Source organism: Nicotiana sylvestris, chromosome 4, assembly GCF_000393655.2.
Source record: "Nicotiana sylvestris chromosome 4, ASM39365v2, whole genome shotgun sequence".
Classification (NCBI taxonomy): Eukaryota; Viridiplantae; Streptophyta; class Magnoliopsida; order Solanales; family Solanaceae; genus Nicotiana; species Nicotiana sylvestris.
The window spans coordinates 108,596,798-108,619,974 of NC_091060.1; the positions used below are offsets into that span (position 1 = coordinate 108,596,798).

The following is a 23,177-nucleotide window of genomic DNA, read 5'->3' on the forward strand; positions in this document are numbered from 1 at the left end:
ACACGATTGATAATTCTCCAATCTTCTTCTCCAATAGCATCTGGTCTCTTTTCTTCAATAGCAAGATCTAGCCCTTGTTGAAAAAGGACATCTAGAACCTCGCCTTGCCACATCCCAAAATGTCCGGACCCGTCAAATATTTCTACCGCAAATTTCGCATTTGACACAATTCTTGTCATAAGCGAAGATGCCAATGATGACGTATTGTTGACACTTGATGTAGATTCTTCTTGTTTATTGTCTCCCATATTTGACACAAATATTATTTAATAGCTGACGACACAAATCAAGATTATTTCCTTTCTGATGTAGAAGATCAGACTAAGCTGCAACCACAGAGCATACTCAGACAGAACCTTGACTCAGTTACCAAGATAAATCTTTTCTGATGTGGAAGATCAGACTATGCTGCAACCACAGAGCATACTTAGACAGTACCTTAGCTCTGATACCAATTGTTGCGGAAGCCAAATGTATATAGTGTGAATAAGTCACAACTACTATACCAAAAATTATGGCAGCCACCAAATAATAAATAAGACAATAAAACAACAATAAAGGAAACACCAGAATTTACAAATGCCTTAAACAGATGAGAAGGCAAATAAGAGGTGTGTTTAAATCCTAAACATTAAGCCTTCTTTTATAGGGGGAAAATTCCCCCAACTCTTCATTTCCCACCGATGTGGGACAAACATTTCTGCCAAACTTTAACAGACATATCTTTGTTAATGTTTATATCTTTAGCATGAAAGTGAGATCCATAAAGAAAAACTAAAGATTGTTCCAAAAGGAGACAAATTAACTGTGAATTTGGTGTATTTGATTATTCTTGAAGAACTATAAAGAGGAGACCTGATAGACTGCAGGTGTTACTTCGCTTTTGACGGAATGTCCAAGATTTCTCTTTTAAACCGGCTTCATACTATATGAAGTTTATCCCCACCCTGGGTTAGTTGTGCCATTTATGCTGGTGACAGTGAAGCATATTTCAGAAAGGATCATGCATTAAACTTTGAGGATTTACCATCATTTCACGAATTTAAAGTCAAGTCACTCTCTCTTTTGCGTTGGGGGAATTCTTGCCTTGATCTCAGTATTTGCAAGACGAAACCAAATGAGTGGAATTGTTAACTCAAGGTCAAAGAGCCTACTTTATGCATTTACGTGTCATTGCTTAATCAATCAAATTGGAGGGGTTATGTAACTAACACATCTGGTTGAGTAAATGAATTTTGTGAGTGGATTTTGATTCTTAAACTTCTGTTCTTGTTTAAGATTAAAGAGCTTTTTGGAGGCAATTTTTTTTATGAATTGCATACTTGTGAACTGGTGTAGGTCAAATACTTGATTTGTGCAGCAGGCACTATGACTGTTGCAGCAAAATGCATAGAAGTCCACTAGACAACAAGGATATTGTCGAACACTGCTGGCAAGATCTTCCGTATAAATTAGCTGAAAGTTCAAATTTCAACCTCCCTGTTTGATTTAGTTTCGCCCTCGTCTATATGTCACTGTTGTACTCTTGTAGTGTAAATGCTACCAGAATTCAGAGTTATCCATCCATCTTTTCATCGCAGGGTTCGTATGCAAGGTAGATTTTTCTCCTCGCACTGAAGTAGTTTAATATGCAAGGTAAATCTACAGCTGTATGTTTAGGGATAAAGGTGTGACAGGAAGCATATTATTGCATTCATTCAAGTCTGACTCATTAACGAATGCTTTGATCTCTTATCTAAGTTGCCTCACATTATTGCACTTCAGTTTGACCTCTTTTGGGCTTTTGCCATGCCAGTTATGAACTGTGTCTGCATTTACTTGCTTAGAGTTAGTGGTCCTCTCCAGTTCAATCCTAGCTGGTTGCTATTGATGAGGAATACGAAAATCTTTGATGCTTTACTACTAGTTATATATATTTGCTTTCTATCTATTTTGCCATAAAAGAGAGTGATTATCCACGATGTTACCTACAGATTGTTCCTTTTATTTATCCGCTGGCTTTGACTGCTAGTTTCAAGTCACTGTTTGATTATCTTTTTGTCTTTTCTACTTCTTACTCCATATATTTTGTTTTAGAGCATGCACTTTCTTTTTGTATTTAATTCCTAGTAGTTACAAGAAAAAATATACTAGTACTCCCTCCGGTCCACAATAAATGACCAATTTATTCCACAATATACTAGTACTCCATTTATATAATCAAGAAAAAATTCAATTTTTTTCCAAAATTACCCTTATGTACGTATTCCTAAAAAGTCATTTACTCCTTACATTTGAGAAGAGAAGTAAGTACTACTATAATTATGGTACAACATTTAATAAAGGATAGTTTAGTCACGCTAACTATTTTCGTCTAGAATTTAGTATTTCCTTAATGGGTGTGCCCAAAGTAAATTGGTCACTTATTGTGGACCGGAGGGAGTATCGTAAACCTAGTCAAAACTTGACAACTGTGGATTCGATTGTAAAAAATGGTATCAGCCAATCATATGCGTTTAGACTTCTAGCATCCATCAACGAAGTGATACTCTTTAGTGGTCAATAAAATGGCTGCTAGTCCTAGAAATTATTTTTCAAATTTTGTAGTCTCTTTTTATTTGCTTAAACTTTGGTGAAATTATCCGTATGTGTTGGTGAAAAGTAGCATGTATTCGATGAAATAGGTACAAACTGGTTTGGACATCTCTATAGTTGCTGAAATTTTTGAACTCTATGTACAGAAATTGTGGTGGATATTCTAAAATGTGATAATAAATGCACCCTTTGACCTTATTTAGGAGGTACTCCTATAAAATGTAAATCTAATTGAACTGTGAGCTTGTACACAACTAAAATGGTCAGATTGACCTTATTAATATGGATAGTTTTGATTTTCACGGATTAGTGGCGTAAATATTCTTAAATCCTGATTAGAAAAATTAAAAAGTATTGCATGATGAAGTAAACCAATAACCGAAACCTTGCACGTAAATTCCTTAGTGAAAGCAAGTCCTTGAACTATCTTTCATACTCATTAACAGCATACTTATATTGTAAAACCTTGGATTATCGAAACTTGGGCAATACCATCTAGTATATACTATTGACCAAAAGGTATCCAACACCTATATTTATAATCAGGATACTATGCTCGGTATATTTGTCAGTTATAAAGATATTTTGCAATGTAACTCCAAATCAAGAAAAGATTTATAATATTCATAATAAGCACATGTTCTGTTGACAATTGCCAATTATTTGTGCATTTTGTATATTATTTTTTTTTGTGCCTTTTGGGATTCTGACGGTTGAGATGGAGAGAGAGTTAATTGACAATGATTAGAAGTATGAAATTAGAAATAATAGGCAAGTCCAATTGGAATATAAGTGCAATTTCAACTGCTACTTAAAATAAATTAAGCATGCTAGATGAACAGAAAAATGTCTTCAACTAAGGTAGGATAGAAAATGAATATGTTGCTGAAACCACTGGCAAAGACATATTCGTTTTTCAGTTGATATTTTTTAATTAATCTTTCTTTGATTCTTATGATTATGCATCATTGCTATTGTTAATCTTTTATGTGTTGACTAATTTTTCACTAAGTAAACCCCTAAAGTGAGGCATGAATTTCCGGCATGGGACAAAAAATTAAACATGAAATCTAGTTGCAGGATATGAAAGCTACTTCGATATTTTTGTATCATTATTTTAATATGTGACATCCCAGAAAAGGGGAAGAAAATTGGCGACAAATAGAAGTCATCCTAAGAATAATAGCGCAAAGAGATGAAAAATGTTTTTTTATTAAAAAAAACAAAATTAAGAATCACGTTTTAAACTTTGTCTTTACGTTATGTCACTCCTTTGATTTTTGGTAGGGAGATATTTGAACACGAGTCAAGCATTTGAATCTTGTCCTTCCATATAAGGATGGCAATGCCAAGAGGCAAGAATAGGCAGGGTATTAACAATATTTTTGATATACTTCGCTGAATTTTGTATCTACTGGCTCGATTATCTGAATTTGTATCGAGTAGGGCACAATATAAAATAACCGTTACTTATTAAAAGTTTTTCTATACTCAAGACTTGAACCCAAAATCAGAATGATTCCATCCATCCAAATATTCTTAGGTAGTTGCAAGGATTTCAATATACTATCCCATTTTTTTTTCCGCAGAATAGTCGCTTCTGATAAGAGTTAAAATCATGCATATTTATAAAATGAGCAGCCTTTTTTACAAGTGATCACTATTATTCATACTCGTGGCGTAAGGTTATCCGTACTTTGGTAAATATCGAATTACTATGCTGAAATAAATTTTTTTAAAATATTGGTATTTGTATGTTGGTATTCAATACGGTATTTGTTTTGTATTTTAAAAAATTTGGCATTTGATATATATTTATAAAAAAGATACTGAAATACTGAATACTATACCAAAAATACCTAATTACATATAAAATTCATATATATATATATTTGATTAGGGAATATTAAAATTGTTCGGTATTACTTAACTTTTTTGTACCTTTAAATTGCTACTTCTAGCAACTCTTTAACTCGTCTAGTTTTATATAGAACTTTTGGCTGATAATTTGTTTAATTTCGACGAAGTGTAGGGAAGATCAGACTCAGTCATAGATGGATATGGCTACTGACACTTGTGTTCTATTTGGAACACATGCTTATCTACCTCTGATAACGTTAAAAAATATTGCACGAGAGTTTTGTCTGTGGTACTCATGTTTTCACAATGTTGTTCGTTCTTGGAGGCCTTTGTCTAGGAAAACAAATATACACCATTTGTTATGAGCAAAGGCGGGCCCAGGATTTGAGCGCAATGGGAGCACCACTAACCTTAACTATAATAATTAACAATAAAATTTTGTGTGCAATTCTTTAAGAAATTAATAAGTATGACAACTTATCCGCAATATATAAACAACTAGAAATTTTTAAAGAAAGAAAAAGCACCAAGAAATTAGTGAAAGATGACTTTGCATGTAGATGCTATAGGAAGCAATGTTGATAGAAGCGGTGTCGCCCGACACTGCTTCTTTTTATATATATATATATATATATATATATATATTAAAATAAGCATTGTTATTAGTGTTTTGTTATGAAACCTTCAATTTTGCATAAGAGGCCAAGGTTTCGAAACCTGCATGGTTAAAGGACAGAAACAATCATCGAATCCAAAAATGTAAAAGAAAACAAAAGAAGAAAGAAGAAAAGTGCTAATTTTGCTTGAACTAGGTCTCCGACACTAGACCGAATGGTAAGGAAACCTGGAATGGTGCTTAAACTAGCAACTCAACCACGGTTGCCGTCCAGCTTTTGTTTGTGAGGGGGCCAAGTAAATTACCTAAGGGGTATATACAGTACAAATAAAATCTATATAATTCCGATGACCCCGCACCTCCACTGTAGCCTGTAGGTCCGCCTCTGATTATGAGCGTGTCCTTATTGCCTTTATTCGTTCAATTGACTTTAAAAGTCGAACAACCGTGATTACTAACTTTCCGTATCATAAATTACCGAAATCAAACTTAGAATTATCGAACTATACGAAATTAATTTGGTACGTTATATTGTACTTCAAAAATGAAAAACTCAAATTACCGTATTGAAGTTTTCAAATTGTACCATATCATATCATACCATACCATGGGCTGTGTTGAAGCTCAATTATCATACTCTTTAGACCCACCATTGTTCCAAAAAAAATCCCACCTAGTGTAGGATCAAATGCAAATATGTCGGTTTGAATAAAATCTTCATCCATCAATAATATATTGCATTTTTACTGTTAGGTTTATCAAATAGATTCGAATACAGCAGAATGGATATTGCCTTTTGAATATCTAAAGTGAATTTCTACTAGGTTGAGACTGGTGTTTATAAGGTGAATGTCATGTCCCTCTCCTCTCTTTTTCTTCCCCGGTGGACAAAAAAGTAGGAGTCGCATATTTGAATTTTTGGGTTTAATTCATGAATAATTACTCAATTTTTATTTTATTATACCAAAAATTACTAACTTATTTTTTGTAATTCAAAAAGTAACTAACTTTACCTGGGTATTAGTGTATCACAAAAGTCACATAAGCTATTTTTTGTGACAAAAAAAGTACTTTTTGTTTTCTAAGCATCACAAAAAGTCACTAGGAGTAAATAAAAGAGATATTTTCTACGATACTTAAATAAAATTAAATAATTTTTATTACAAAAAATAATATAATAATTTTTCTAAACTTATATAAGGAGGAAAAAAGAAAATCAACCGTCTTTATTTGTAGGAAATCTTTTCTATTAAGCAAGACTTGGAACATATGAGAGCTGATTTATCTCTTGTGAGAGGCGGACCTTAAATTTTAACGTGACAGAAAAACCATTATTCATGGTAGAAAAGAGTTATTACAGCTAGAAATGAATCATGTCAACAAGTACTATAAGCTGTAAGGGAACTTAAGCGATTACAAGTGCACCAAAAAGACTTGTAATGTTCAAGGTGTCAACTTATCTATATAACCATCTTTAAGATATAAACACATACATATACGAAATTTCTGTTGAAATTTACAATATCCGATGACCCTTTTAATGATCAATGTAGGATCTATTGTGCAAAAGACCTTCCGATATCACTAAACTGAAAGCCTTCGTTGTCAACTATCTTGGTAAAAATAGCACAGACTAGTCAGTTTTCAGATTGACAATTGAAAAATAGCCAGCATTTATAAAGTCATTGAAAAATAACAATTATTTTGCTGTAACACGGAAAGTTCCAGCATAATATATTGGAGATTGGTGCACCTGTGTATGAACTTCCAGCATATATTGATGCACATGTGTATGAACTTCCAGCATATATTAGTGCACCTGTGTATGAATTTCCAACATATATTGGTGCACCTGTGTATGAACTTTCAGCATATTATGTTGGAACTCCAGCACATGGAAAATTTCAGCATAATATATTGGAGATTAGAGCACCTGTGTATGAACTTCCATCATATTATGTATACTGAAACTCTAGTATACTATGTTGGAAGTCCAGTATATTATGCTGGAAGTTCACATGTAAAAAATTCGAATTCCAGTATATTATGCTGGAATATTTTTGGATTTTGAATAGTGTTTTCGTTCAGATTTATCTTTACATGAAAAGTGGCTAGATTTCGATTACTTTTAAAATTGTGACTATTTTTCAATTACCACTTGTAAATCTGACTATTTTTGAATATCTCCCGTTAAATAATTTATATTATAGTTAGGGAGAGTGAGCGGGGGGGTTGAGAGTTGGAGAAACATTACATTTCAAAGACACAAATGCTTCAAAAGGGAAGAGTGAATCAGAGAAAAGCTTCCAATAGTGCCAAAGCACTAGTGCCTTTTGCAACATTAAAGCCAAATCCAGGAATCTAACAGTGCCTTCACTTCTCCCTACAATAGTAGCCAACCTCTTTTTACTTTTCATTATTCTTGTTGCTACTGGAATCAAATCATTATAGTCGTTTACTACAAAATTCTAAGTCTTAGGAGCACTCTCCATCATCACACTAAAGAGTTGAATCATTTTTTTCCCCTTTCTTTTTTACATTTTTAATATCTTTTTCACAACACAAACAATCAAAACATAGTTCAAAAAGTAACAAAATATGTAGGGTTTTGACCCATATTGTCTCCCTTTGTTGAGTAACAAAAGAAGGTTCCATCCACTCTCTTTTATGGAACAAAAGACTTGTTCTTCTTCTGCCTTACAGCTACTTGTAGTCATTTCAAGAATTTTCATCATAACTTTTTACTTTTACTTTTTGTGACTTTTCGAAATAAGTCTTCAATATTATTAATGATAAACAATATGTATTAAAAAATAGGAGAGAGTAAAAACTTGTCCCATACTAATACTAATAGATTCTCATGCTTGGATTATTTTTGTGGGAAATCATGTTTCATCAATCTTTTTTCCTTCAAAATTTTCCTTTTTGGGTTCTTGAAATAAATACATCTTGAGGGTTCCACCCAACTACAGCAGCTTAGAGCTTACACATTCAAAAAAAAAAAAAAAGAAGAAGGAATAAACCCCTAGAAAATCCTAAAAGGAAAAAAGATGAAATAAAAAGAGGAAAACTAAAGGGAAAAAAGTTAAAAACCAACAAATACAGAATTTCCCTAGTTGTAATTTCTTTTTTTTTCTACCTATGGCTGCAGAAATCCAAAAGCATCTTCCTTGCTTGAACAATTTCATCAAAAAAATCATCCAACTGTCCAATAATATTATCAGTACCAGATCTCAATACACCAAAACAGGCTTTCAAATTATCAACTCTTTCCCTTATCTCAATTTCTGATTCCCATTCCACAACACTACTACTACTCTGTCTTTTCTCCAATTCATCTCTTAGTTCATCCAAAGCTGATTTTGATCTTCTAAATTCATATAACAAAACCCCCATTGATGATGTTGATGATGACATCATCTCATTAGCCACTCTCTGTTGCAATCTTGAAGTTGAGATCATGAAATTTGATCCAAAAAACAAACACTCTGAACTTTCTCCTCCTCTTAAAAATTCTGATTGTGGCCAACAATAGACTAATCCATAAAGCAACATCATTAACAAAACTGAACTAACATTCCTCATTGCATATAAAACTCCTCTGAATCCATTGAATCCATTTAGCTTTGATTCCACTGAAACTACCTCATCAAACCTTAATGATAGTGGCTCTATTCTTGTTTCCATTAATGCTCTATTCTCTTCCTCTAATCCCACTGCTTCTCTTTTACATCCTGTTATTGCTCTTATCACCTGTTTTTTTTCCAAGAAAATCAGTACAAAAATCAAGAAAATACCCAAAAATACAATGGATTTTTTGTGTTTTACCTGTCTAGATAATTGTGTGGTGAGATGGGGATGGCTATCAAGAGAAGAAGTGACATTAAAACCAGCAGAATAGTAATTCTCAATGCCTGAAATGCCATTCTTGAGAACATGACAAACTTCCCAAAGCTTAGAACTTTCATCCATGTATTCATCAAGCCATTTTTCACCAACAGGTAAATGAAGTTTTTGGACAAGAAGTGTTAACTGTGTGTGGAAAGATCTCAAAAGGGAAAGTACCCTTTGAAGGAATTGAATAGACATGAAATTATTAGAGAGAAAAACTCTTTCAAGATCATCAATTCCTCTTGTTAGAAAACTGTAAAATCCATTCACAGAGTTTGAAGGATCCATCATATTCATATTCATAACAAGGATGGAAGTAGTTATTAAATTATACAAGAGAGATATGTATATATATATTTATATTGTTGAACAAGGGAATGAATGTCTCTTAGAAGCTCAGGTTTCTAAAAGAATTGTTGGGAGCAATGATGAGTGTTTCCTTTCGAGGGGAAATGATCATTCATAATCTGCCATTTTCAATGTTTAATGGGCACAAAGGAAGCTAAAGAAAAGACCAAGCCTTTTTTTTTTTAAATTAAAAAAAAAAAAAAATCCCCTTCGTATTAAAACAAACAAAGTGTGAGAGAATGAAACAGGGGAAAAAACTACTCAAAAACATGAAACTGTCATGAACTTATTTAGCTCTCTTCCAATTTCTTCCTTTTTCTTCCCCACTTTTGTGCCCCTTTATCTTTTAATGCTTTATAAAGGAACTCTTTTATGGATAGCATAAGCATAATACTATACAATAAGTAATATATGGGGTAGGGAGTAGAGTAGAAAGGGGTGAGGATAGTGGTTTCTCTTTAATCTTGATTTAAATATATTCATTTGTCCATTTACATAAAATAATCAAATATAAAAATTCTGTAATTTATTTTTTAAGTGTGTGTTGGCAATGTTCAATGATGTAAGATTGAGTTCATTGGGTTGAATGGCAGTTTGAGATTTGGGTTTTATTTATTTATTTCCCTACTGTTTGTATTTGTATTGGGGCTCGATTAAATTTCGCATCGAAAAATCACATATTAAATCTAACAAAGATAATTATATTTTAAGAGTTCGAACTCAATATGATAATTAAGGATAAATGAGTATTGATCACTCCACCGCGATAGCTGGGTGTTTAATGAACAACAAATGTAGTAATTCTTTCTTTAAATTTGGTCATATGGGTAATAAAGTTCTTTTGATTTTAGTGCTTTCTTTGGCTTCTTCCTTCCTCTTTTTCTTCCTCGAGCAACTGACTTTGTTTCCTTTACTTCCCCTCTATCCTATTGAAATTTGTGGGAGGTTTTGGTTCCTTCCTTCTAGATATAAAATCTTCATCTTACATTCCTCTTTTTCGTTTTCATGTTCCTTTTAAGGGGATTTAGGAAATGATGTGCTTCTTTGTAACCTTCTACTATGCAAAGACTCAGTCTTTTTAGGCCAAGTAACTCTCTTCTCCCTAGTAGGCAGAGGTACATAAGGCCAATGGTGGTAATTAATTGAATATATTTTCTCCGAAATTTATAGGATGTATGGAGGTCAAAAATAATATATATATATATATATATATATATATATATATATAAAACAATTTAAATAAACTTGTGAAATTTCAGGCTTTAATATAGCTCGCTCTACTTCTCCCTAACTAACTTTAGTATTTTTAATATGTGGATGTGAAAAATAATTAAAATCATAATCATTATTAAATTATAAACACAGAATCAATGCGACTTAACAATAAGGTCGGTAAAGCAAATGCTTTAGGCTCCAAAATTTTGGGGCCTTATTTTTTACTAGTAGAGATTTATGAATTATTTTTTAAAAAATTTGAGTATTCTAAATAAAAAAATTTATTTTTAATTAAAAAGAAAAAAGAAACTTTAATTTATTGCTAGTAACTCCAGATTGATCATTTTCGTATATTGCTCCTTCCGACGCAATTTATATGACACTCTTTCCTTTTTAGTTGCCCCAAAAAAGAATGTCACTTTTATATATTTAGATACAATTTAACATAAAATTATATTTTACCATTAATGTTATGATTTTTAGCCATACAAATATACGAGGTTTGTTTTAAATAACAATTTTTTTAGAATTCCGTGCCAAGTCACATGGTGCCACATAAGTTGGGTGGGGAAGTAAAATTGAAGTATGCAATAAAAGACTTGATTCTTTTCAAATGTCTATACATATTGCTTATACACAAACAACAACAACAATAACCCAGTAAAATTTCACTAGTGGGATCTGGGGAAGGTACTGTGTACGCAGACCTTACCCCTACCCCGAAGGAGTAGAGAGACTATTTTCGAATGACCCTCAGCTCAAGAAACAAAAAGACAAGGAGATAATATCAGTATCACCCTAGAAATCATAGGAAAAATATGAACAACATGGAATCCAGAAGAAAAATGCAAAGCAAAAGCGATAACTAGTAAATAGGTCCGGCATTGAAAAACGAAATAGTAAGACATAACATTGCCAATAGTTATCTTACACAAAAATCCTACCAGACTAGTCTCACAATGGTATGAAGTAAGGCAAGACTCAACTACCTCTTAACTTACAACCATAATACTCGACCTTCATATCTTCCTATCAAGTGTCATGTCCTCGGAAATCTGAATCCTCGCCATATCCTGCCTGATCATCTCTCCACAATACTCTTAGGCCGCCCTCTATCTCTTCTCATGCCCTCCACAATCAGCCGCTCACACCTCCTTACTGGGGCATCTAGGCTTCTCCTCTATACATGCCCGAACCATCCAAGCCTCACTTCCCGCATTTTGTCATCAAATGGGAGCCACATGCACCTTCTCCCGAATATCATCATTCCTAATCTTATCCATCCTAGTGTGCCCGCACATCTACCTCAACATCCTCATTTCTGCTCTTCTGAATATGTGAGTTCTTAACAGGCCAACACTCAACTCCATATATCATGACCGGTCTATTCACCGCTTTATAAAACTTACCTTTGAGTATAGGTGACACTCTCTTGTCACACCGGACTCTAGATGCTAACCTCCACTTCATCCATCCTATCCCAATACGGTGTGTGACATCCTCGTCGATCTTCCCTCCCCCTGGATAACTGACCCAAGGTACTTGAAGCTGCCTCTACTTGGGATGACTTGTGATTCAAGCCTCATATCCACGCCCACTTCCCTCGGCTCAGCGCTGAACTTGCACTCCAGGTAGGTGTTTCATGTTGCAATGATAGGTAAATAAATAGAAAAAGTAGCTATAAATAATAATATTTTGAAATTACTTTGATTTATAATAAATAGGGTGTAATAGCTTGCTATAGGAGGTAAATTTTTTAAAAATTAATTGATTAAGTTTGGGTTCTCTCAAAATTTTTCCACCATTAAAAGTTAAATATAATGTATAATGCTCCCTCGGCACCTTACAATGAACAATCTCACATGATGTTTGAAGCAGTCCATTTGATTAACTGGCCCTTGGGACCCATCAATCTTTTTTTTATTTCCTCTGGGAAAATTTGTTTGATTGTTGTAAGGTTGGTGTAAATTCGAATCCATGACCTAGCAAACAATCGATATCTTTCTTCACTTTATTCTGTTGAAAAAGAAACTAAGTTGACCTGAGCATTACTTAAATCATTATTTCGAAATAAAGCTTATATCAATGTTACACTAAGATACGTAGATAACTATGAAAAAAACCCTTTTAAAACTATAAAAGTTTCAAAAAAATGTGATCACAAAAGATTTGGTTATCCTTTTAAAGCTTCACACACACATATATATATATCAACTCAAGTACCCTCTTTTGACTTGAGAATAGCACTGTAATTACATGGTAATTCGAAGGAGATGAAGTTATATTTATGGGGTAAGATGTGTTTATGTAATAAACTACTGTATACTTATCGTTTAGAAGTAGCAAAGGAGGTGGTGGGGACCAGAAAATCTTAAGTATATTGAGATTTTTTTTAAAAATAAATGAAAGTATAGTTTAATTGGGAAGAATAAATAATAAATGGACAAAGAGAGTGGTCGTGGGTTTTTGGAGAATGGGATAGTTAGGGAGGATGTTGGTCTTTTGAGATCTCATTGGAAAGGGAATTAAGAACAATGGTCCATTATTTAAGGGCATTGATTTGGGCACCCCATTGGGTTTTGTTAGCCAGACCCCCCACATCTAATTATAGGATTGTCCATTCACCCTTTCCACATGTTATTACTCTTTCGCTTGGAAATTAAGGTGGGAAAATGTTTAAATTTGCTCATTTACCGTTTGAAATTGCTTAATTTTGTTTTTCATTATACTTTTGCTCCAATAATATCTTTGTCAATTGCAAATTATCTTTTATTTATCCTTGTCATTAATGGAGCTCAAGTGTAAAATGAATATACTTTTCGTATCTATATTTTTTGAGAATAAAAGTCCATCTTTACCCCTCAATTTCAAATTTTGACTATGATAGAGATAGAGGTAAGGCCACAATTGCCTTTTCCTTAAAGGTTGCAAAAATCGAAAGATGATTACAAGTACAAAAAATTCTTAGACATCTTGAGCTAGGTGTGTGTGAATATACCTTTGGTAGAAGTGCTACAAGCAGTTCCTAAATATGCCAAGTACCTGAGAGACATTGTGGCCAACAAAAGAAGGTTGATAGAGTTTGAAACGGTTGCACTTACTGAGGAGTGTAGTACTAGAGTACAGAGTAAGCTCCCGCCTAAGTTGAAGGATCCTGGTTGTTTTACAATCCCCTTGGCGATTGGAAAATACGAGGTTGGTATAGCCTTGTGCATTCTGGGAGTGCGCATTAATTTGATGCCACTATCAGTGTTCAAGCAGCTCGATCTTGGAGCCCCCAAGCCTACTACTATAACTCTACAGCTAGCGGATCGTTCATTAGCAGTGCCTGAAGAAATTATTGAAGATGTGCTGGTGCGAGTAGGGAAGTTCATCTTTCCTACAAACTTCATTAGTCATGACTACATGGCCGATGAGGAGGTTCCAATTATTGTGGGGCGACCATGCTTGGCCACTGGTTTTGATGTGAGAGAGGGCAAGCTAAAGATGAGAGTGCATGATGAAGAAATCACATTTAATGTGTACAAGACGTTTAACCTTCCTAGGTATTATGAGGATGTGTGCATGATCTCTGTAGTAGAATCGAAGTTGATAGAGCAAGGTGATATTTAGCTTAAAGTGTATATATATCAAATTCATGTTTTACTCGTATTTCATGGATTTCAGATATAAAATGTATCGGTTTATGTTAATTCGTGGTGTTTTAATGTGTAGGAATCATCCTTAGGCAATAGAGGGCGAAAGGTGCGAGATTAGAGCCAAAACGGAGGAAAAATGGGAAATGTTGATGTCACGAACCAAATCTACTCGATAAAAATGTACCCCGACGATCATAAGGCTCGGTAGAATCGTACCTGGCCACGTGAAGCTCGGTAAATCCAACTGATCAGTGGTTGCACAATAGGTTCCGTACCCGGCCGACTATAGCGTGGCTCGGTAGAGTAAAATAGACACTATATATAATGTATGCTAGACTCATCGAATCACGTTCTAAACCTTTTGGAGTGGCTTAAGGTTGTTGTAACTTCGATTAACATTATGGACATCCATACCCTTAATATGAACCTCAGTAGGATTCAAGGATCATACACGCTTGCTTAGAATAATTTTATAAGGAAAGAACAACATGGACAACCTTAGTTGCTAGGAGTAGATCCGTTATGAAATAACGTATTCATTTCACTTTAGATCATGCCAAAAGAAAGAAGGAAGTGCCTTAATATACATTAAACCCGTTGAGTCCTTAATACCTTCCATGCAACTCTTCAAACAAGTCAACTCAATCTATCATAGTATAAGGAGATTCAAAATCAGTGCTGAGTAAAGGCTAAGTTTGTAACTTAAGCTAGTAGCTCATTTACTTAAATTCGGGCAGCATCTCCCCAGTAACAAGGGCCTTCTACAACACCATATACCAATAACAACAACCAGAGAAATCCATCAACATGTAAATATCAATAACAAGACACCATATAACAACAACAAGTCACAACTACTTCACAATGAGCGATAAGCTCCGATTGGAATCCGTATAACCCATATCACCCCTTATAGACTTCTTACATTAACTTAATAGTATCATTAATACGATAATGAAGTCATCCATCAATGATTCCATCCTTATACTATATATTTATAACAAAGGAAACAATCCTCAACTCCAACTATCTTCAATTAGTAAATTTATTCACTAGTTCATGTCTACTCCATCTATTTAACTTAATCAACATCAAGATAACCTTAAGCACATGCAAGAACACAATACACATACCTCCAACAATAACTTCAAACTGAAACCCAAGTTATATTCAGCTCATAACAACCCTCAATGGCAATACAATACCATTTAAGTGACTTAAGATAATCCAAGTATTATCTTGTACTTTATCATCCTAACAACTTAACCAACATACAAGCAAGCTTAAGCATAATTAGTAGGCAGTTATACTCACCTTAGCCAGTAGCAAAAACTTGGAATTTCAGCAAAACACAGCCCACAATAATCCTCAATGATAACACAACCTCAAAGAGGTGTTGTTCTTCACTAGAACTAAGTTTTGATATTGAAATATGGTGTAATCACTTTAGAATCACTTCAAATCCTTGTGGTATCTGTTTATAAGGGTTAGGAGAAGTTTGGAGACAAAGTTGAGTTGAAAATGAGTTAAAAATAGGCGTCCGAAGCGTTTATAAAGTGAATTAAGTCAACTACCGCCTAAGTGGGTCCCATTGGGAGCTGCTTGCGCGGTCTCGCAAAAATACAAATATCTCTCTACTCCGATGTAACTTGTGATGACCTTTGCTAACTCTTGTTCCACAACTTTCTTGCCTTCAAAACGTAGCAAATGACTATCATACGACTAAAATAACTGATAGCATAACCTCTTTATCATGTTAAGAACCCCAGTCTCACCCCAAAGTACATGTTATAACATTTGAAACTTGTCAACTTTCGACGAAACTTATTTTCTTAAATTGGTTTAGCTTCTAAGCTTTCCAAACCTTTTGGTACTTCTTATTCATGATCTTAAATATTTGTAACCTCCAAGGTAACATGATTAACTTACTTTATTTTCTTCCAAATATAATCTCATTTCTGAGCTTACATCAATGGCTTACGATGTACTCTCACGTATGAAAACTTAGGGTGTAACATCATTCCCCCCTTTGGAACATTCATCCTTGAATGTTGACTGATGCACTTATCAGTTTCATAAACTATAGCTCTTACGAATACTTTAATGCTCATCTTTCCATCTAGGCAACTGTTTTGTGAATAAATCCAAACGCTAGGGTATTCCCCCTTTAGGCATCTTTCTCACGCTATGACATGTTGTCGGAATTCTTCCAATATTGTAACTATTGCTACCTTATATCATGCAGTATGTACGATTGTGTCCTTGTATGAGTGCCTAGAGACTCTTCTCCCCTTTTTCCTCCATCTTTTAGCCAATCTCTAAGCCTCACTTTATGAACATATACAGAACTATGACAAGCTGTCCCTGTAGGCATCAATAGGTATACTGAAGTTCTTCGCTTTGTACTTTGTTGAACTTACGACTATTGATATCTCTTGTTTCATAGCCTCAGATATCAATCCTTATGGCTTTACTGCATCTAGGCAGGTTACTCTTACTTTTGTTTTATTATTATCGAGGTTTGTTCCCCAACTCCACGTTATTCTCTCGCTGCTTATCCTACATGTATAAATCTAAGTCCTTTAATGCTTCCTCATTATTGTTCATCTTAAGAATGACAACTTAATCTCCTCTCATACTTTTTAACTTTTATCCATCCATCATTGATCCATCTTAATGTTGATATTAATCTACCACTCATAACTTGAAACCTCTTACGTAATACATTGTCACTGGGGCTCACATCTCATTAGGGAACATCTTAAGTGATTTTCTTGATCCACTTAGGGACGATACTATACTTCAATAACCGTATTTCATAGCATCCCAAGATGATTCATCTTATGGGGGTATTCTGATCCTGTGCAATTCATGAAATCCATTCTCTTTAAATTATTGCTCAATCAAAGGCCTAAACGTTATTATCTTATAATTTATTACAATTACACCCTTATTCTACTACTAGGGCAGCATTCCATCTCTTCTAAATGCACCTAGTCTTAGACTCCTCTGAGTTCATTCAGGCTGTACCGAGCTTTCAATAAGTTACGGAAGCCATTAGCTTTCTTGTTGTGATGGGTTTAATCCCGAGGACTCACCTATTCGTGTCACCTTCTCACTTGTCTTTTCTTATCCTTACTCCTATCTACCTAAAACCTTGTCACTCTACGATAATTTAGCTTGCGACCTACATATATCTATTTATACTATTCACAACCTTTCTTTCACTTGCTAGCACCATAGATTTCCTTTCATGCCGTCTCAGTTGCCTTTAAACATAGGCAATTACTTTTTTTTGTCGTTCTATCACTTGCTTCATGAATGCTCGGCTTATCTTAGTGCCTGTGAATACTGGAATTTCCTGTAACTCATATGATCTCAAATATCAGCTTTTGATTTTTACTTCCCATTCATTAGCCACGATAGGTACCACTTTCTTATGGAGTGTATACAATGTTGTAGTGAGACTATTGTTACAAGACCATTTCTTCTTCAAGTTACTATGCTTAGGTTGAAGCCTTCTTCCTTTTTCCTCAGGCCTCAGCTAGTCTTTCATTGTAGTATTTAAGGGAGATCATCTGACTCTTATAAAGTTGTGAGCTGATTATGTGGTATACCTAAAGGAATTTTTGATGTTCTTACTTGCCTATAATTATCTTTAGTTACCTACCTCTGCGCCCTTGGGCTCGTAGGGTTGCTTCTGAACTGAAATTTTGGCTGTCTCCCTGGTGGCACTTTCTTTTATATCTGTAACACATATTCGGTACTTTTAACTCCCCCAAATCCTATCCAAGTATTTCTCAAGGATCACGATGTCATTATATCTGCAAGATCGAATTCACTATGTTGGGGTTCACTATGTTTACCTTGCACAATCTGCATGATTTGTCTGTATCCTCTTGTCTAGCCATAACTAGGTTCTTCCCGAATCAACTACTAACTACTCGTTGGTCCGTGCTCATATCTATATTCCACATAATCTCTCTTGGGTTATTTTCTTTGTCTTAACTTACCACTCGTACTGGCTCCTTATATATTAAGTGTTCATTCACACTTATTTATCAATAACATCTGGTGTGGGAACCCTTATTGCCTCTCCTCGGCGGCGTGCTTGCATAATGTTCTGGAGTTGTAACATATCTGTAGGGTCTGAATAAATGCAATCTTATTCCTTTCGCCTTTCTACCACATTCTTTCTTTATTATTCCATAGTTGCCTAACCAGTAACTCTGACTTAATACCATATCACACTATCTTCCCTTCTTTAGTAGAGTACTAAGACTTAGTGCTACGAAGATCTATCTATAGATGTTTTACCTCTTCATTTTTGGCGTCTTTTCACATCATCAATGACCCTTACTCGCCTTATGGTAACCCTTGTGTACCAGGGATAACTGAATTTCTTATGCACGAAGGTGACACCTAGTGTAATTGGCACACTTAGTCCCTTAAGATTAACTCTGCTCAGAGTGCTTGCTTTAAGGAAGCGTCTTCCTAAATGACCTTTAAAGGTTATTCGCCTGTTTTCTATTCTATTATTGTTGAAACACGATCTCTGAAATTCTCACAATATCGACTATTACCAATTCCTTCGATCCCTAATTCATGTTCGATTTTTTATCTTATTTATTATCCCATACTAAATTCTATTACTACGGGGGTCTAATTTTTCTTTCTGGTAATCACGTTCGAGTCACCAACTCAATTCTCGAATGAGGATATAGCCTTTGGCCTATACTCTTTTATTGTCTCAAGGCCTGTCACCTCTTGTCTTTTCCTTCACTTGACTATAGACTCTATCATTCTATCATATTTTGATTTACCGTTATCATCATTTATCACATCTTACTCATAATACTTCAATTACTCTCTTCTTATTCTCCGGCTAAAATTTCTGTCAATCACTTTATTATGATAACTTCAACAAAACATTCTTTTACTTTTAGCGCCCCTTGCTTCATCTCACTGGCTCTTCAGGTCACCTAGCATTCTTTCTTTACTAGGAACGAGACCCATACAAAGGTAAATATTTACCCTTTTAGGATTCCAGTGCCAATCTTCTAAATTTTTCTAGACATTCTAGTATTCATGTCTAAATGTACTATTCCAGATTGCACCATCGGGGTGTCTCACAAGGAGAACTATTACCATATTTGCAATAACCTTCAAAAATGTTAGTTAATGATAATAATCGATCTAACATTTTGGGTTACTCTAACCCCAATTGTATCTTGCTATCCCCTTCTTCTCTTAAACTATATCTGTCAACTCCCATAAGGCATAACTGAGATGGGTGTGGCCAATTGTACATACCTCTGTTACTGTTGAATGCTTATATTTCTCTACTTGAATTGCAACTAGTGATAATCTTCATTAGATGGGTACCTCCTACTCTTTTTCAAGTTGCTTATTTTACTTATTGAAACTTGTATCCACTTCCTGATTCTCTCGTCTCTCTTTACTATATGGGTGGATAGATATTCATGCCTTGGGGCTCCTTGTAAAGAAGCTCACATATCTTAGTACACACATGATCTGTTGAAGACCTTACATTTACTCATCATAAGCATGATGCAAAATCGAGTTCCTCTAACTCAGCTCTTCCAGAGCCACATTCAATCTCTTACCAACTGTCTTTGTGGATGTAGGTATTATTGTATTACGACTAAAGTCAAATTTAGGAGTTTGAATTCTTACAATTGAGCTCTACCACACGATCTAGAATAAGAAGAAAGAGTGACAATCCTAAATGCCCTATAGCCTCCTGCTTATAAGTCTGGTGCACAACACACCCATAAACAAGACTCTACTAGACACGACTTGTAGACTCCCTAGGAAAGAACTGCTCTGATATCACTTTTGTCACGACCCAAATTGGAGAGCCGCAATGGGCACCCGCTGCCTTACCCAACCGAGTACCAACGTAACGTATCTTTCTTATCATACCATCATGGGTAAATGGGCCAAAAGGGCCGTCATGATATAACCAGAATAAAACGTAAGGGAATACTTGACATAAGACGACCCAAGATGTAATACAAACTTATACATGTGACATACTGTCCTATAAGACCTAAAATGAACACTTGTACAATGAACATAGGCCGACAAGGCCATATAATCTTTCATATACATGACATATGTCTACAAGCCTCTAAGAGTACATACATATCATAAAGTTTAGGACAGGGTCCCGCCATACCAATCAATACTTGTCCAAATTATACTGACCAAATAGGCAACTCCGGAGCAAGTGGAATGCACTAATACCTTTCGCTGAGCTGATAGCCTACTAAGAGGAATGTCAACCTGTCTATCGGGACCTGCAGGCATGAAACGCAGTATCCCCAAGCAAAAGGGATGTCAGTACGAATAAAGTACCGAGTATGTAAGGCAGGAAAGCATAAACAAGAACAGTAATGTAAAGAAAGATAGAGGAGATACAACCTATAACATCTGAATGCCTCTGGGGGATACTGACATGAAATGCATAATACATATATATACATAAACTTTTAAAAACATACGCCTTTTTAGGCATCATCATCAACATATCGTACCCGGCCTCAAAGAGGACTCGGTAAAAATGTACCCGGCCATCATAAGGCTTGGTAGAATCGTACCCGGCCACGTGGAGCTCGGTAAACCTAACTAATCAATGGTTGCACAATAGGTGCCGTACCCGGTTGACTATAGCGCGGCTCGGTAGAGTAAAATAGATACTATATATAATGCATGTTAGACTCATGGAATCACGTTCTAAACCTTTCGGAATGACTTAAGGTCGTTGCACCTTCGATTAACATTATGGACATCCATACCCTCAATTGAACCTCAGTAGGATTCAAGGATCATACAAACTTGCTTAGAATAATTTTATAAGGAAAGAACAACATGGACAACCTTAGTTGCTAGGAGTAGATTCGTTATGAAATAGCAGATTCATTTCACTTTAGATCATGCCAAAAGAAAGAAGGAAGTGCCTTAATATACCTTAAACCCATTGAGTCTTTAATACCTTCCAAGCAACTCTTCAAACAAGTCAACTCAATCTATGATGGTATAAGGAGATTCAAAATCAGTGCTGAGCAAAGGCTAAGTTTGTAACTTAAGCTAATAGCCCATTTACGTAAATTCAGGCAGCATCTCCCCTGTAACAAGGGCCTCCTCCAACACCATATACCAACAACAATAACCAGAGAAATCCGTCAACATGTAAATATCAATAACAAGACACCATATAACAACGACAAGTCACAACTACTTCACGACGAGCGGCAAGCTCCGATTGGAATCTGTATAACCCATATCACCCCTTATAGACTTCTTACATTAACTTAACAGTATCATTAACATGATAATAAAGTCATTCATCAATGATTCCATCCTTATACCATATATTTATAATAAAGGAAACAATCCTCAACTCCAACTATCTTCAATTAGTAATTTTATTCACCAGTTCATGTCTACCCCATCCATTTAACTTAATCAACATCAAGATAACCTTAAAAGACATGCAAGAACACAATAAAAATACCTCCTACAGTAACTTCAAGTTGAAATCTAAGTTATATTCAGCTCACAACAACCCTCAATGGCAATACAACACCATAGAAGTGACTTAAGCTAATCCAAGTATTATCTTATAGTTTATCATCCTAACAACTTAACCAACATACAAGCAAGCTTAAGCACAATTAGTAGGCAGTTATACTCACCTTATCCAGTAGAAAAACTTGGAATTTCAGCAAAACACAACCCACAACAATCCTCAATGACAACACAACCTCAAAGAGGTGTTTTTCTTCACTAGAACTAAGTTTTGATATTGAAATATGGTGTAGTCACTTCAAACCCTTGTGGTATCTGTTTAGAAGGGTTAGGAGAAGTTTGGAGACAAAGTTGAGTTGAAAATGAGTTAAAAATAGGCGTCCAAATCGTTTATAAAGGGAAGTAGGTCGACCACCACCTAAGTGGGTCCCACTGGGAGCTGCTTGCGCGGTCTCGCAAAAACACAAATATCTTTCTACTCCGATGTCGTATCGACAAACGGTTTAATGCGTTAGAAACTAGACTCGTAGATCTTCAATTTTATTGGTAGATCACCCTATAATTGCAAGTATATTTGGAGAAAAGCTCAGCTATATTTGACCTAAGTTTCAGCAAATTTATGAATGTAACTTGTGATGACCTTTGCCAACTCTTGTTCCATAACTTGCTTGCCTTCAAAACATAGCAAATGACTATCATACGACTAAAATAACTCATAGCATAAACTCCTTATCCTGATAAGAACCCCAGTCTCACCCCAAAGTACATGTTATAACATTCGAAACTTGTCAACTTTCGACGAAACTTATTTTCTTTAATTGGTTTAGCTTCTAAACTTTCCAACCCTCTTGGTACTCATGAAATATTTGTAACCTACAAGGTAATATGATTAACTTACTTTATTTTCTTCCAAATATAATCTCATTTCCGAGCTTACATCAATGGCTTATGACGTACTCTCACGTATGAAAACTTGGTGTGTAACAGTTGAATTCCAGCGTCATAGGCAGCGCCCCACGCCGCCTGTGAAGCCTTTTATAGAATGTTTAGGAGGCCAGCGCTAGAGCCAGCACCCCCACACTGCCATGAATGCTAGTGACGGAAATTTCTCCAACTTTGCCCGGGATGAGTTATTTCAGACCTAGACCTACCCAACGCGTATAAAAACAAGACTAAGCCTATTTTGAGAAGGGAGATGCCACTTTTAAGGGAGAATACACATGAGACACATTCAGGAGCGAGGATATCTCAGTTTTCTTCAGCTTTTCTTAGTATTTTCAATTATCCAACACTTATGAAATTGTTTGATACTATCATGAGTGGTTAAAACCCATAGTTCTGGGGTTGTGATTTTGCCACAAATATTGTTATTCAACGTTGACTTAATCTTAATTACAATTCACCAATATATAGTTATTTCTTTAATTTTGTGATTAATTGCTTAATTGTTTGGCCATCATTTAGGTTCTATTTACTATCTA

General features: G+C 35.0%; 2 protein-coding genes across 2 annotated transcripts; one reads left to right on the forward strand and one right to left on the reverse strand.

The window, feature by feature from the left end:
• Positions 1-7,919: 7,919 nt before the first annotated feature.
• Positions 7,920-9,701, reverse strand: LOC104218395 (uncharacterized). The gene is made up of 2 exons (XM_009768879.2): positions 8,879-9,701; positions 7,920-8,803 (listed from the first exon to the last, which is right to left on the reverse strand). The coding sequence occupies exons 1-2, from the start codon at positions 9,242-9,244 to the stop codon at positions 8,186-8,188; spliced, it is 984 nt and encodes a 327-aa protein (XP_009767181.1). The 5' UTR covers positions 9,245-9,701; the 3' UTR covers positions 7,920-8,185.
• Positions 9,702-12,943: 3,242 nt separating this feature from the next.
• Positions 12,944-14,116, forward strand: LOC104218396 (uncharacterized). Its single transcript, XM_070173326.1, has 2 exons — positions 12,944-13,001; positions 13,512-14,116. The coding sequence occupies exons 1-2, from the start codon at positions 12,944-12,946 to the stop codon at positions 14,114-14,116; spliced, it is 663 nt and encodes a 220-aa protein (XP_070029427.1).
• The last annotated feature ends 9,061 nt before the right edge of the window (positions 14,117-23,177 follow it).